The following is a 15,827-nucleotide window of genomic DNA, read 5'->3' as shown; positions in this document are numbered from 1 at the left end:
AATTCTGTTGCATAATTTGACTAGGTGAAGCTGGCTTCTGTGATGGGGTTGCCCCTAACCACAGACAAGGGGCAACAGGGCTCTGCTAAGCTGACTTGAAGATACAAGGTGCATCTCCATGGGCTGTTTTCTGTACAGTGCAAAAGCAAAAGAGGACCTAGCTATGAAGATGCAGGCAGGGAGGTGCCAGGCAGGGGGGTTCAGAGCCCTCTGGGAAGAACTTTTGCTATCTCTAGCGATTCCTGGAAAGGCATTAAGCTGGCCACCAGGGCACTGACCCAACATGACAGTCAGTAGTTGAAATTCAGCCAGTGCAGACAACTGGAGACAACCACTGACATTCAGACAAATACAGAAAACACAATCTAATTTCACAGAATTGTAGACTGGTTTGGGTTGAAAGGGACCTTAAAGTTCATCTAGTTTCAAGCCTCCTGCCATGGGCAGGGACACCTCCCACTAGAATTTGAGCAGTCATTTAGAAAATGAAAGGTCCATATTTTTCTGATCATGACACTTCATACTTGAGTAAGGAGACTCTCTTCTACCCTCCCTTTAAAAGAAATGTATTTTCAGTAGGGGATCAGGCCACTGAGTTTCAGGAAGTTATTGCCTCCAAATGTCAGCTACCATTTTTCCAGCTGAGACTAGTAACTACATGCACTCTCATAACTCTCTTGCTCTGGCAAGTAAAGCAGGAGTTTGCAAACTGTTTAACAATGCTGAAGGGTACTTGAAAGAGGAATGTGGTTTAAGAGAACCAGTAGTATTTGTACTAAAGTAAACTGCAAGACTGCACACAGTCACTTACCATGTTGCAGCTGAGAGATTCTTACATTGCATTTACTAGGTTGTTTCTGCTCACCAGATCAAATCTTAAGACCTGCTAAGGAAGTGTGTCCACATCATTTACAACCTTAGCTGTGCTCTTTTGAATTACACTTGAGACATATTGATCAAAAAGATAAAATAATGTTGCTGGTGACAGGTTTCACAGGTAAAAGACTTCATTGTCTAGGGATATCAGTACAGAACTTTCCTAAAGCACTGTAGTATTGGGGCGATGGAGGGTGTGTGTGTGTTTGTGTGTGAGGGATATTAGGTAAGGCTTGGTGTTTTAATGGAAATTAACATGAGCAAGACCAAAGCAAGAGCTATCAACAGTGATTTCTTTATTTTAATAGGACAGGAAATACATTCACTAAAGGGTAGTTTCTATTTTCCATGTCTGGCAATGAAAACCAAAGAAAATGAAAGCACAGTGAGTCTGTAACAATGATGCTGTGCACATGGCAAACCACAGAGCTGCCTGGCCATGGGAATGCTCACAACTGCTTGGTGTCTGCAATGTTAAGACGTCATGATGGGAAGTGAAAAATTACAAAAGAAAAGAAGTTTTCTCTTGCAGGGCATCGCACCCTAGAGATTACTTCCTTTCGGAAATTGTGTCTGTACTTTTTACTATTTCTATAAACTCAGGACCCCAGTGAACTGTGTGAGATACACCCCTGTGATCTTGCTGCTGCTACTCCTACCACCAGCTGATGACATTTGTGTGAGAGACACAGGGAATGTGTGAGAACTGCTCCTCCTGCACCAGCTGCCTGTGCTGTGCCCCTGCTGCTGCACCTACCAATGGCAGCTCCCCACCCTCCCAGCACTTGGGGAAAAAGATTACTTTTCCTATTTGCCAGCATCAGCTGAAGACTGAGAACTCAAAAGTTCACAGTCCTCTAGCATCATTGCAGCAGAGGTTACTGATAGCAGAGACTTGCTCTGAACTGGGTAAGCCACTTGAAAAGAGCAAGAGAAGTGCTACAGCATCCACAACACTGTGTATAAAGTTTTCTTCTAACAATTTGAGAAATCTTTTTGCTAGAAGAGCTGTCATCATAGACTTATATCACTGAGTTCAGGCCCATCTCTGTGGCCATGTGCACGTGCATTGGCAACAGAAAGAGGCTTTGCAGGGCGGAAGGTGTTTGCTCACAGGATCACTTTGCAAATCTAGACCGAGAGAATGCATATCCTGCTGAACACTTTTAACTTGCAGAAGAGAAAATACATGGATCTTCTTTAATGCAAATTTCCAGTTCAAATTTCATCTAATGAAATAACACTTAGAAAATAATCAGGATGTAAAAATACCTTTATATTTTAAGGCAATGCTATTAGTCCTCTGACTCGTCTGTGGATTCACAAGGGATTTTCTGATAGAGGTGTAAACCTTACACTATGCATTTTGAAAGCTGCACAAACTATTTCCAGGAGCATACTAAAAAAACCCTTTGCCCCTCAACTGATTGGAGTTTAAAGGGATCAAATTCTGTCAAAATGATAAATCGGTTCTGTGACAGTTGAAATGTGAGGGCGAGTATCTGAACATGCCAGACATCAGCAGACACAAAGGAAGGCCAGAACCACACACCAGCAAAGTCATCACACTACCTGAATTTCTAGAAACCAAGAAGAAAAGAGATGATGACAATTTTACAGTTCTTTACTTGTGCTACTTTACATGTCCTCTGTATCTCAATGTACTAAATATGACATTTCATTTAAAAACTGGTTCCTTTAGTAGGATTTTCAACAACATTCTGGGAATACTCTTTTTCAATGTAAAAAGTCTGTATTAATAATTGTTACTTAGGTTAAAGTTTACTTTTTTCCTATTCTGTTGCCTTCTTCCTGTGGTGAAGTTGAATACAGAAGATATGACTGGGACTAACATTTTGAGATATACATTTAAAAGAAATAACTTTAAAATTATGTAAGGCAATTCTCCCACTCCTCCCTTCCCCACCTTCCCCACCCACCTACAAAAGAACACACCTGCTTTTGTGATAAAACGGAAAACATAAAACTCAAGGACAGGTTAGTATTTGATGATTTCTAGTTAAAATTAATCAATTCAATAAGAATAGTTACAAATCAATGCAATTTGTCCCATGCAATAAACTGCTGGAATTCAAGTGGTAGTGATCAAAATCTGTGTACTTGTCTAGTTTAACCAGTTCCTTTTAGATCCATTTGAACTCAGCCGGTATATCATCAGTATGCTGCTTCTTACACTAGCTCCCCCAGCAGCCACCTGTATCTTAAATGATCAAATATTTAACCACGGGCAAATTATGCTTGAGCAATAAAGGCAGCAGGTAGATCCTATCTCAGGAACTTGTCATTAAAACAGTAAGGCTTAGCTTTGCCTGAGAGCACTAAGGCACACTGTGTCCTAAATATAGAGAGATGAACGCTTGGCTGATGACAATGTAAGTTAAAGTCTCTGCAGTGGAAAGCATCACTAAACAATCTCAACCCAAAGACAGGGACCAGATCGTCCTGCCTTCAGCCATTAGTATAAATTCCCAGTGGGAGCTGGCAAAGGATGCTAAAGCCCCTGCACACCAGAGCTCTAGTCTCTGTTCTTGAGAGAAAGATAACCTAAACTGGTGCAATGTTGGTAAATTTAAGGAATGTCACCCTACAGAGGTGGGCTGGTGAAACAGTGCATTTACTAGGCATCAGTCAGCTTTAAGCAGTAAGCTGCTGGGACCTGTCAAATTGAGGGGGGAGAGGAGCACCAGTATTTTGAAAACAGACTAAGGTTTATTCTGATAAAAGATTACGGCTTAAATTAAGCGCTTCCTGCTTAAACAAGGTGTGTGCAAAGGAAAATGGGGATTGAAAAGAGATCCTATGAGAGAATTGGCTGCAACAGAAACTAGAAAAACCAGTTTTTAAACACTTCTAAGACTTTGAAGTAAATATTTAGCTGTAAGCAACCCAATTGTTTAGTATTTATATGTTCAGGAAAGTTTATTTACTGGGTTTTATCAGGACTTTGATGTAAAATGATACCTCTTTGTGGAACAACACTTATTTACATTAAGCCAAAACCACCACTGAAGTAAACCTTAAAAAAAAAATTAAAAATTGCTTTTACCATTAAGCACTCTACAAATAATAACACAAAAGTACTACTGCTAACCAATTTGCAACCAGAAAATAAAATCTCCTCCAGTTCCAAAAAGATTACATCTCATTTCTTAATTTTCAGAAACAGTTGCCTTTATCAGAACTCTTAATCACACCCACAACAAACCCCAGCATAAGTGACACTTCTGTGATAATGAATTTCACAGGTAAAAAGTTTAGTCCTCTCAGCTTATTTATTCAGTTCTGCAGTGGACAGCACATTAACACCCGCAGAAAGACTGAAATAACATTACTTCTCTTATTTTAGCCACAATTGTTCAATTCTGATCTAAAATGCTTATGACAGTCCACAATACCTCTGACATCTACAGAATGTTCACATCAATTTTGAATTATAGTCATCAGGCTAACCATCTGACTGTAGCCCAGCCAGCAGCCATGTCCCTTCTAAAACAGTGAATGGATTCATCTGGATTTTAATTTTTAGTGTCTTATATATTTGCTCATGTTTTTGGTGACATACTTATCCTCGAACTTCCTCACCTTTCCATCACATAGATAATATTGAATTTAGTTGGTAGGAAAATATGTTTTACTAGTTTGGGACTCTGAAAATTGTTGTAGTCTGAGTTTTTTTCCTTTTTTTAAAATCATACAATGGTTAAATGTGGTGGAATTACAAGAAGGCAAAGTATTAGTAGCTCCTGCAACTAATAAAGTTTGTCCCCCTGATGGGTGACAAACTGCCAGCAGACTCCTGGTACATCTGCACCACGAACTGATGAGCTCCTGAATGTGCTGCGTCACTGGCATCTGAAGTGGTTCAGTAATTTTTAGAATTTTCTTCCCTGTGCCTCTTGGGATGTCTCCCTCTCACACGGATGCCCTAATAAAGCGATGCCATGCTAAAGTTTCCTCCTGTTGGGCAACTTAGAGTGCCTTCTCCATCTTCCCCGCTGCCTATTTAAAACAACCAGCAGTAAGTACTGCGCTCCCAGACTCCCACATCTCTGTCAAATGCAGCTGAAATTGGCCAACACATTCAAACGTTATTAGAGGACACAGAGAAAAAATCTAAAAAGCATGCAAAAGGTCGCTTCTCTCCCAGTAACTTTTCATTGTAAGCCTTCAAACATCAAACTTTTTCCACTTCTTTACTTCCTGACACTCACTATGTATTTCTGTACTCTACACTGTCTAGCTCCATGAACAAAATCTTCAAAATGAGGGTCTTCATTTGCTGCTACCTGATCCTGAGGATACTCCTGATCTAAAGTCCTTATCCACACCTTAATCCAGTACGATCCCTTCATTTAAATCATAGGACTGGTCCATGGAAAAAAGTTTTAGGAGTAAAAATTCTGCCACCAACAGAACTACTCAGCAGAGTGTGCTATGCTGCCTTTGCTAGTGCAGGATGTCCTTCCACAGTCAGACTCTATCGGCAAATGACAGCTGGTTAGGCCTGCAACTGCTCAGTTCACTGCTACAATTGTCCCAAGCTTCATTAGCCAAGCTTGAAAATTAGTCTTCTTTTTCTCCCTCCCTAGATTCAGAAAAGAAGTTCAAGATTTATTCAATTGTCCTAACATAGGACCACTGTCTTGGGGTGACTTGATGTTGTATTCCCTATCGCTGCACTATGCCCAGAAATTAGTATATATACCTTTCTATGCTTTTAAACTGAGCCTGAGCAGAGAGAGAAGAAAAAAAAAAAACCCTTAAGGACGCAGACAGAGATAACTCGTTCCCTGCTTTTTTTTTTTTTTTTTTTGGCTTCTGTGTTTCTTTTTTTCCCGAACCTGGTGGGGGAGGGGTGGTTTATAACCTGCCTTCTCTCAGAGGATGTATTTCTAAATTTGGCCAAACCGGCACAACCATCCCCACTCTTAAGCTGTTTGAGTTTATACTTCTCAAGGGCCTGATTTATTTCCCACTGAAACCAACAGAAAGGTCACTGAATTTCAGCAGAATTAGATTAGACAAAATTTAGCATGTCTGAAGCACTGCAGCTTCCAGAAACATTATCACAACTGTTATTCATGTCATAAACTCTTCAAATAAAACGGTCATTGAACCAAGATACTTAGTGTAGAGAATTCCAGTAGAGCAAATATTGTTTGCCAGTGCAATATAGGTTTTGTTGGTTTTTGTTTCTCCCTGGGTTTCTTTGTATTGCAAAGCAGCTGCACAATAAGATTGTTGATACTGCGGTTCACCCTTTGAAGTGATACAGTCCATGGTAAACAGTTCTGGCTAAGGAATTTTCTAGGTGTTAAGTCCACAGGTTGAAGAAGGAAAGAAGAACTTGTCTGCTTTTATTTCATGACAATCCCAAGGTCCAAGACAAATCAAATGAGTCAGGCAGCAGCATTTCAGATGACCTGCGAAGGGAACTGACAAACTGTAACCTGTGATCAGGTATGTTCAAGGCATCAGGAATTCATTTGTAAGCTGCAATAGAGTAACCACTTCCAGAACACCTATGCCTTTTGAAATGGGAATGCCATACACAGCCTGAAAGTTGCTGCATTTTGGCACAAGAATGCCACTGCTGTGCTATGGTTTAGATGAATACATACAGAGAAATTAGAGAACCTTTGTTTGGTGCACACAGCTGTTGCATAAAGATGGTCTTCTGAGCTATTCAAGAACTGACTACAAATAAAGGTTTTAAAGAAAAAAAAAGATTACTTACGTGTAGTATTCTACATTTTCTTGTATTGGCACTATGTCAGAGCAAATTAAACAGGGAAAGAGTTTATGTGAGAGTAACTTGGCCATTTTTAAAGACCTATTGAACAGAGAGAAGAATGCTGTTTTAAAGAAAATGCATGCTCTGTAATAAGCCAAACTTTGGGATCGCAGCCCTTCAGCCAGCACTGGACTCTGCAGGCACTTTGCTGATAACATTTCACCCTCAGGAACTGATCCACAGCCATTTTAGAACAAAGGGTACCTTTTTATTTTTTTTTTTATGCAGAAGGTGCTGTGCCAAAATAAACTTCCTGCAGAATGCCACTACACTTTCAGCCTCCTGTAATTGAAAAATACTACTTACCATTGCTCCTAGCCTGAAATATTCCTCTATTGTATTGAAGCCTCAGGGCACAAATACAACATACAACTGTGTGATTTTGCAAGAAAGTTAAGAGCACTGAGAGGTTGAGGGATGGATTTTTAAAAGTGTACTGGGATAGCTCTGCTTTTATTACATTCAAAAGTAAAGCTCTCATTGAGGAACTTACAGAACATAAGTCCTAACATAGAAACATTTTCTGCCAAGTCGTGTTTGTGTATTCTACACACAGAGAGCATATAGAAAACTACTGCTAAATAGGAAAAGATACTTAGGTATGCATTATCTGTCCTTGCTAAAGCCAATACTTATAGAGCTTTGTATTTGGCAAGGAACTGAACTTCCTTTAAATCTATCAGGGTAATATACAGCAGCCTAGGATGAATGTAATACACCTTTTTAGTTAATGTGCATAGTGCTGGTGTGACACTAGACATGCTGATGAGATTACTAAGCAGGAAATGAAATCTCCCCATAAATCACTAATTTCCTTTGGAGGTAATACACAACTACCTTTACACATTTAGTGTTTATTGTCCCTGTGTGCTCTTCCGCACGTGTAACACTGGGATTAGAATGTCTTAACAAGTGATGATGTCTTGAGATGCTAAAAAATAATGCTGGTAAGGGATATTATAATGTACTTTTATTGCTTTTCTCTTAACACAGCTCCATTTCTTTATAAAAAGTTCCTTCAACCACATCTCAGCTGTTTCTCAGTGAACATCAAATGAAATAACCCCAAAACAAAGATGAAGGGGAGGAGAATATATGTATGACATCAATATTAATGTTAACATATTAAAAGTTCACATTTACACAGCACTTTTGGCTAAAAAACTTTTACTATTGAGACTACTGGTTCACGACTGTTAGAAGCAAGAACTAAAATACAAGAAAGAACTGAACAATTTGACCAAAGTCATAGAAGAAGCAACAGATAGGAACTGGACACTGTCTTGACTTTTAACCCCTGGACAATGACTATGTCAATCAAGAATACATTTGAAAAGAAAAGGAACAAATCAGCTCTTGGTTGGCCTTGCTGTTTCTCATATCTTCCAGATGAACATTTCTACTATAGTAATTTGAAAACCTCCAGTACGTCCACCAAAGCACTGCAACCATATGCCTATAAATGCATCCACCTCCAAGTGGCTCATTTCAGAAAACATTTTGCTTCTCTGAAGTTACACCCAGCCATCTGCTTCTGCAGGGAAAGCTGGGACAGATGTGCAGCCTGCATTCCTGCTCAGGCGTGACAGAGGCGCGCAGGCAGGTGCAGGCAGCCCCGAGCAGATGACGGGCAGGTGCACGCGTGCCACCGCTTCCCGACGGCACGCTCCGTTCCCTCCCTGCTCCGGCCCCGGCACGTCACCTGCCCTGGGGCACACAGGTCAGCCCTTAAAGGCAGTGGGGAGCAACCCCACCTACGCCATGCAAACACCACCTCCCACCCTCATGGGCTGCTCGCTCCTTCTAGCATGCCATATGCAAGGGAGTGAAAACTACTGAACTCAGGAGTAAACGTACACTTTGACCAACACAAACTTGGGAGGAAAATGTAATTTGATACCAGAAATATTTATTTTTCCCTCTCTGCAATAAGTTATCTCTGACTTTCTCAAAGCTGTCAGTTTGCTTGATATTTTGGGAGAGCTTTATTACCCTCACTACTAATAACTATGTTTCACTTCCTGCAATATTATTTGGCATGGATTAAAAATTAACAGTAATTTTGTTATCTGAAATTCCAGTGTCTTTTAACTTAAGCATCCTGAAATATTCTTTAAGCTATATATAGTCTAAAACCAATTTATAACTGAAACATTGCTGCTATTTCCATGTTGTTGAAACCTTGCTAATGATGAGCTACAAGACAGTAGAGGGGAAAACTCACAGAAATGCACAATTATGGAGAAAAATGCAAGACCATCTTCCCCAAAGGAATAAAAATCCTCTTTTTAAGACCCTTGCTCAACATTTTCTCCCTGGGCAAACTGAATCCATTTAAACAAATGAATTTTTTTCACAAGGTAAAAGAGATGACCTACAACTCAGCTCTCTACAACTACCTGAAAGGAGGCTGTAGTGAGGTGGGGGTTTGGTCTCTTCTGCCGTATCTCAAGTGAAAGGACAAGAGAAAAATGGCCTTAAGAGGCACCAGGAGAGATACAGATTAGATAATAGAAATTTTTTTTCACTGCATGACTGGTTAGGCACTGGAGTAAGTTGCCCAGGGAGGTGGTGAAGTCACCATCTCTGAAGTGTTCAAAAAGCAACTGAAGGTGGCACTTGGGGATGTTGGGTGAATATGGTGGTGCTGGGTTGATGGTTGGACTAGATGACCTTGGAGGTCTCTTCCAAACTTGACAATTCTGTGATTAGTTATGCTGTGGTTTGCATTTGTGCCAGTGATATATAATAGAATTCACACGGCTATGTGAATTCTGATACTGGAGCTTATGTCAACTGCAAAAAATGTTCAGGGAAATAGACTCTAATAATACGAATAAATATAGCAAATTTTGTCAAGAAGAAAATGGGGAGAGTAGGGCAGAACACCAATCTTGTCTGCAAGTTGAATAGGTTAATTAAGCCTAAGATTTCTTTTTAATATGCTTCTGAACGAACAGCAGCAAAAAAGGTAGAGCCAGTTGTTGGTGGATTCAGAAAACTTTCTTCAGAACTTCAACTATTATGAAAATAGACACAAATTTAGAAATGGGTCTTTGAAAAGCGCTGTACACAGTAAGTAACTTCAGCTCCTGACACAGAATTGTATTTGCACTAATGCTTGACCCATATAAGCGGACTGGAACTGTTCTATTTGGACTGGTTCATTTAAGCCTATCTTAAGTATATCAGAAGAATATTTCTAATTTTGAACAGGGACTGAACCAATCCCAGCTTGAAATCACATCCCATACTACTGCACTTTAGTTCCAGATTAGCCCAGAACACGGAGAAAACCTAAAGACCGCAGATGAGAACATGGGCTGGGAAGCAATGCCAAGATCAGCAAATCACCTCAATCCCCCCTGTTCTCCACCACCTGTCAGTTGCAATCTCGTCTATAATTTTTAAAACACTTTTGACAGATGCAAATTTTGAGGGAATATAAACCCTGATCCAGTAAAGCATCTGGGAATGCACTCAAATTCCATTTTAGTTAATACTAATGTACATGACAGAAGCAGGTCCTTTGTATACAAGAAGGGTTGATCGGTAAGATCTTTACAATATTCTTACTTGGATTTTATGTTTTACTCAATTCAACTAGACTTCAAGCAAATATTAATTAGGAAACAGTCACACAGACACAATAAACATACACTTCCTGGGGGGGGAAAGATTTTTTTCAACAATCATATTTTGAAAAATACAGACACCTCTCAAAGGTTGTTTGGGGTCTGTTTGAAAAATATCACATGTACTGGCGTTGACAAACATAGCTTGGCTTGCCAAATACATCAAGAGATTGAAATTATCGAATGTCCAGAATCTGGGTATTATTTATGCTTTTCTGCCTGCACAGCATAGGAAAAAAAAAAAAAACAGAACAGATGTAGCAGTGTCCTTCTTTAAATCTGAGGGATCCTAACCAAGACACCTACACTCTTACCTACACTCTAAAACATACTGCTATTTTAAATGGATGTGGCTAAGTATCCCTCAGGAAAATATTCAGAGAAAAATACAAAAATACCTTGTGTAATATTGGTGTAACACCAAGGTAAACCAAGGTATAAAACCAAGGTAATTTTGCTTCCATGACACTGTACAATGAAAAATACCCAAAAGCTCTGTGCAACTAAAATTCTTGCTAAAGCTATTTCCAGCTTTCAAACCAGTTAACTACTTTGCTGAGTATTTATTATTATTATTCCAAAAGCTAATTAAGTAATACCTAATACAGATTGTGTGAAAGTTCATTTGCAGTCAAGTTGCAGACTCTCTGAGTCTTATAATTTCAGATCTAAAATGATTGTGCTCATTTCATATCATTAATAATTTGAAATAAGAAAAACCTCTTTAAAAATTGAAGGAATATACTTCAGTGCTTGACTGTCTTATACCTCAGATGCAGCCAAACTGCTCCTTTTACAAGTGGTACAAAAGATTTTGTCACTCTTAAGCAGATATTCTAGCATAATGGGACATTTTAGGGCAAAGCTATAAAGGGTTTGCAAATGCTCTATATGCCAGCAGTGATGTGTATACCCACCCATGTACCTGCTATTAACTTGGATTTCCTATTTTCTGACATACATTTCACTTTTAAAATCATTTATCAGGACCCAAAATTCATCGACCAATTTCCAGTTTGTACTTCCTTTTTAACCAAATTTTTCCATCTCATCTTTGGTCACAACTTTCAGAAAAGAAGTGATTCACAGCTTTACACCTCCAACACAAATTTTTTCATATAGTCAAATATTTAGAGCAATCTTAGAAAAAATGTAATTGTGTTTACAAGTCATTATGGGTTTTCCTGTTTGGGCAGTATTTTACATGCATTACTGGTGAAAGCTGTAATTGCACTTGTAAACAACCAGGGCCAGCACAATATAAGAAACAAGACTGGAAGCATGACTGCTGGTGCCTCTTTTTCTCTGCAATGGCCTCAGAGTTAGACTGATGGCTCTCTGGGCTTTTTGCCAACACCACACACCAAATTAAAATAGAAAGAAGGGAAATAGACAACCTGGGGTCCAAAATTTAATTCTGACCTTATGTATAAGCTCTATGGGAGGCTTGGGCAAAGTAGAATGCTAATCTACCATATAAGGGGGGCAGCACAAGAAAACTAGAAAAAATCTAACCAGAAAAATGTCTTTTCTATGGTGTGCACATTTTGGTATTTTGAAACCATAGATCTTGAAAAATAATCAAATCTTCATGTATAAACATTATGTTATTCTCAGAAAGTAATATTTAATGTACAGTGTAGTTACATGTCCACAGCCCACTTTCTTTCAGCATGAGACAAACTGTATTTTTTATGGCTTTAACCCACTATATTCAAACCATAGGCATTTCTGTTTCATAGATTTGTGGGTTTATGGATCTCATTAACTATGAAATATGGACAGCATATTAGAAAGTAGATTTGAAAGTGAAGGCTGAAAGGCTCTCTTCATTCCATGAGAACAGGCTCTATTTATATTTTCTCTCATATTTCATACTGGAAGTATTCTTCTGCTAGAACATACTTGCTAATGGACTTCTTTACAGAAAGAGGGAAATTTTTTTTATCAAATTAATGTTCTTTACAGAATTGGTTACAAGAAATAAACATTTTTTCTACTTCAAATAACACTATAATGTTAAGTCCAAAATGGTAGATGAGAAAATATCTGCATAAAATTTTGCAGATAACTTCCTTGAAAACTCTGTGATTAAGTTGTTTCTAGGGATCACTTTTAGCATTTCAATGGAAAATAAAAAGTATGGTAAACAGATTAAACTCTGTTCCTGACTTCCCACTATAAACTCCGTTTATTAATTAACTATGTACTAGTATAAGTCATTGCTCTTGGATCCTTTGATTTTAAACACAAATATCTAGAAAATTAAGCTGTTAAATACCTATTGATACCCCACTCACTAACTATTAAAATAACTCAGTAACTCTGTTGAGCATAACTCAATTTTGTAAAATGACTAAATAAACACAGCAATGAGTAAAAACAGTTTAGGCTATTCTGAGATGGGATCTTGAAAATTAGATGCTTGAATGATAATTCTCAGACAGCCTGCTTTATTGATCATTATTCTTAGAATATTTGTATAAGATATTCTATTTATTTAGTCTCCTGCCCTTTCAAGAGAAAATTCCCAGGACATTATTAAGTTCTCTATTCTTGATACAGCTTGACAAGACACAGATACACATAAAACTGAGAAACAGCAACTTTTTTCCACAGGGAAATTCAGGTCATCAAAACACAGGAATTGAAGTTAATTTGAAGGCAATGAGGGAAAGTTTTGAAACTCTTATTTATATATTCACAACCTCAGAAGAGAAAGAGACCAAAATCTTTCCTCACTATTCCCGTCAGAACAATTTATTCTGGCTCAAACTATTACCAAAGGTACTATCGTGAATTTTGATAGAACAAGACAAGGAGCTGATCTACAAAGTAGCCTGATACAAACCATTTCAGCTACATTACATGATCTTTTGTTGGTTTCCAGCACAGCAGAAGGCATTGTGAGACAGTGCATGAAGTGCTTATACACGCAGTAGGGGGACATAACTTTGGAAAGGACTTGCCAGTGGCATGCAGAAGTCAATTCCAACAACACTCTGTCCATTTCATAGAGTGATACATGACACAGTGTAAGTCCAGCTTCACACTTCATGTACTTTTGTGTGCACAGCTGACCAGCCATAAGCCTTGTGGGTAAGTACCAGAATTTTGTGAACAACTTTGAACCAGTACAATGCTGATAAGTAGCATACATAGATTAATATTACGTGTTTGGATGCAGATTTATATTTTCAAAGAGCCATGACACAAATGAATCACACAAAGACCTCTAACTCAAGCGGAATCAACTTTGGAGCACTTAGGAAATTTCTTTAACAATCCCTGTAAGTGCATCTACAAACAAGTTGTTTCAACACTTCCTGCTTAGGCTTGATTTCCTTTATTCTTTTGCTGAATGACTGCCATGCAGGCTTGATGAAGTACTGATCCTCACAATGTTGAGTGCAACACTGCGTGCAGTAATGTACCTGACAGAAATAAATCCTACATTTAATAAATCCTGCTGCTTTCCATATTGCCTTCATTTCATTGCTTCTCTTCTGTTACACAGATCTAACACTTGATCTACAGCTACAAAACAAATTTGTGATGAGTTTGAAAAAACTTACAGGAGCCTGGACTTCACCTGTTGCAAGGAATCAAATAATGGAACTGGAATTACACTAGTTTTGTTATTTTGGTACTTGTGCACTAGAAACAAATGGATAGAAACAGGAGTGTTACCCTGAGATCAACAAAAAGTACTTTCAAAATTGTCTCATGGACTGCTCAAAGAAACAGGGAATTTATTGGAAATATAAGCAAGATTTACAGAATAAAGATATGTTAAGGTTCTAACCACTTCTAAGTCTTTCCCATTTAGTTTGCAGAAACCCACCACTCAAATAGCCATTGGCATGTGGGGTCTGTGCTGTACACTGCTAATACTTTGATTACAATTTCAGGCTATGAAATTGAAAATACTCTTGCATAATTTCATATGCAGGAAGAACTATTTAAATGGTTCTTCTGCAATAACCATCTTCAATCCATGTGTGGAAAGGCAGAAGCTAAGAAAGGAAAAAACAGATTTTCATGGAGTATATGTAAAATATTTAAAAGAACTTCTGCAGAGTTACAGAACAATGTAATCCAAATGGTTTTCACTGCAGTGAGTCACATTAGGTAACTTTTTTCTGGTTAGGTTTACACTGTTTATATTCTCCCTCAAGCAGTAATACCAAAATTTAATTTAATCTAGTGGTTTTCATACAACCTATGGCCAAAACCAAAATCCTCCTCAGTAAAAAAAAATGAAGCAATATTGTAAGACAGGGTTCACTGTTACCAATTTTTCATCAGATGGAAGTTTGGAAGCTAAGGAAGGAAGAAATCTGAGACTAATTTGCTCACTCTAGGACTGCAACCACTAGAAAATGTCCCTTCCATTTTAATTTCTTGTGTGATTAACAAATATTAGCATTCACATGAAATGTAGCACATTAAAAGCCTATATATTTTCCATGACCTCTAGCTCCTATACCTGTAAAAAAATTAATGTAGAATGATTTGCCCCTAAAATATTTATCATAATGTTACCATGAGTATTTTATGCTACACAACTATTCCAGTCCATACCTGCAGGCCTGTCAATTGAGCTGCTGACTTCCCTTTGAGGCAGAGAATGAGTGCCAGAAATGCATTTAAGTCCTCCAGAGAGAGGCTACTGACCTAAAACAGATGAAAAATTAACATATTATCTGAAGGCTCTGAAGAGGAGCTTTCTGAAAATTGAATCCTCTTGTTCAAGCACATCCAACTTAGAACAGTGACCTCATGTAATGATGACCACCATGAATGCATCATCTAGGAAAACACACAGGGAACAAAATACTTTCTTTCACAGCTCGAATGAAGTGCATACCCCAACACTTGTGTATAGTGCATACACATGGATTTCCACACACCAAACAAAATGCCCAGCCTTCATTTATTCCCTTCTCCACTTCCCTTGGAGTTTCTTAATAACAGGAAATTTCTCCCTCTCTGTAACATCAAGCATAGTAAAAAAAAAAAGAATTAAAAAAAATTACTCTGTAATCAAGACACAGGATAAAAACCACCTCAATGAGCCACAGATACAATGACCATTAGGATTTTCTAAAAATGCTTAGACATTTATCTGTGAGAAATTTCAAAAGTATTCTAAAATATTTCAATTACCTATTTTAACCTAAACTTATCAAAACATATTTGATTTCTTTCAGATTTTAAGGCTGCATATGGAAGCAGGGAAAACTCAAAACAAAACCCTGAAATGTTCAAGTGGGGAAATAGAAATGACAATTCCAAATTTACGTAACAGTTTATTTCTATCAGCAAAGGAGGAATGGGCACTTTTTCTGCTGTGAAAAAGGGTTTTGAGATTTTGCAGAGGCACATGATCAGCTCAGAAGAAAGACAGCACCTTGAGACCAGCTGGGATGATTCCACAACAGTGCCAGTCAAGTTCTAATCCTTTCCCTCCTCTTATGAAACACTGTAGATTATACATG

The 15,827-nt window shown here is 38.2% G+C and overlaps 1 protein-coding gene across 3 annotated transcripts in view; it reads right to left on the bottom strand.

The window, feature by feature from the left end:
• Nucleotides 1–15,827, bottom strand: part of FAM120B (family with sequence similarity 120 member B) — a 47,478-nt gene that overhangs the window by 11,180 nt on the left and 20,471 nt on the right. For 2 of the 3 annotated variants that reach the window (XM_069010225.1, XM_069010227.1), the window contains exon 6: nt 14,911–15,003. The exons of the other annotated variant lie outside the window; for it this stretch is intronic. In XM_069010225.1, the coding sequence (XP_068866326.1) occupies nt 14,911–15,003 (93 nt within the window). The remainder of the gene's footprint in view (nt 1–14,910; nt 15,004–15,827) is intronic. 3 annotated transcript variants of the gene reach the window in all.

The sequence above is a fragment of the Aphelocoma coerulescens genome, chromosome 3 (assembly GCF_041296385.1).
Source record: "Aphelocoma coerulescens isolate FSJ_1873_10779 chromosome 3, UR_Acoe_1.0, whole genome shotgun sequence".
Taxonomy (NCBI): domain Eukaryota; kingdom Metazoa; phylum Chordata; class Aves; order Passeriformes; family Corvidae; genus Aphelocoma; species Aphelocoma coerulescens.
Note: the sequence above shows the minus strand (reverse complement) of the source record. Positions and strands in the feature narration are given on the sequence as shown.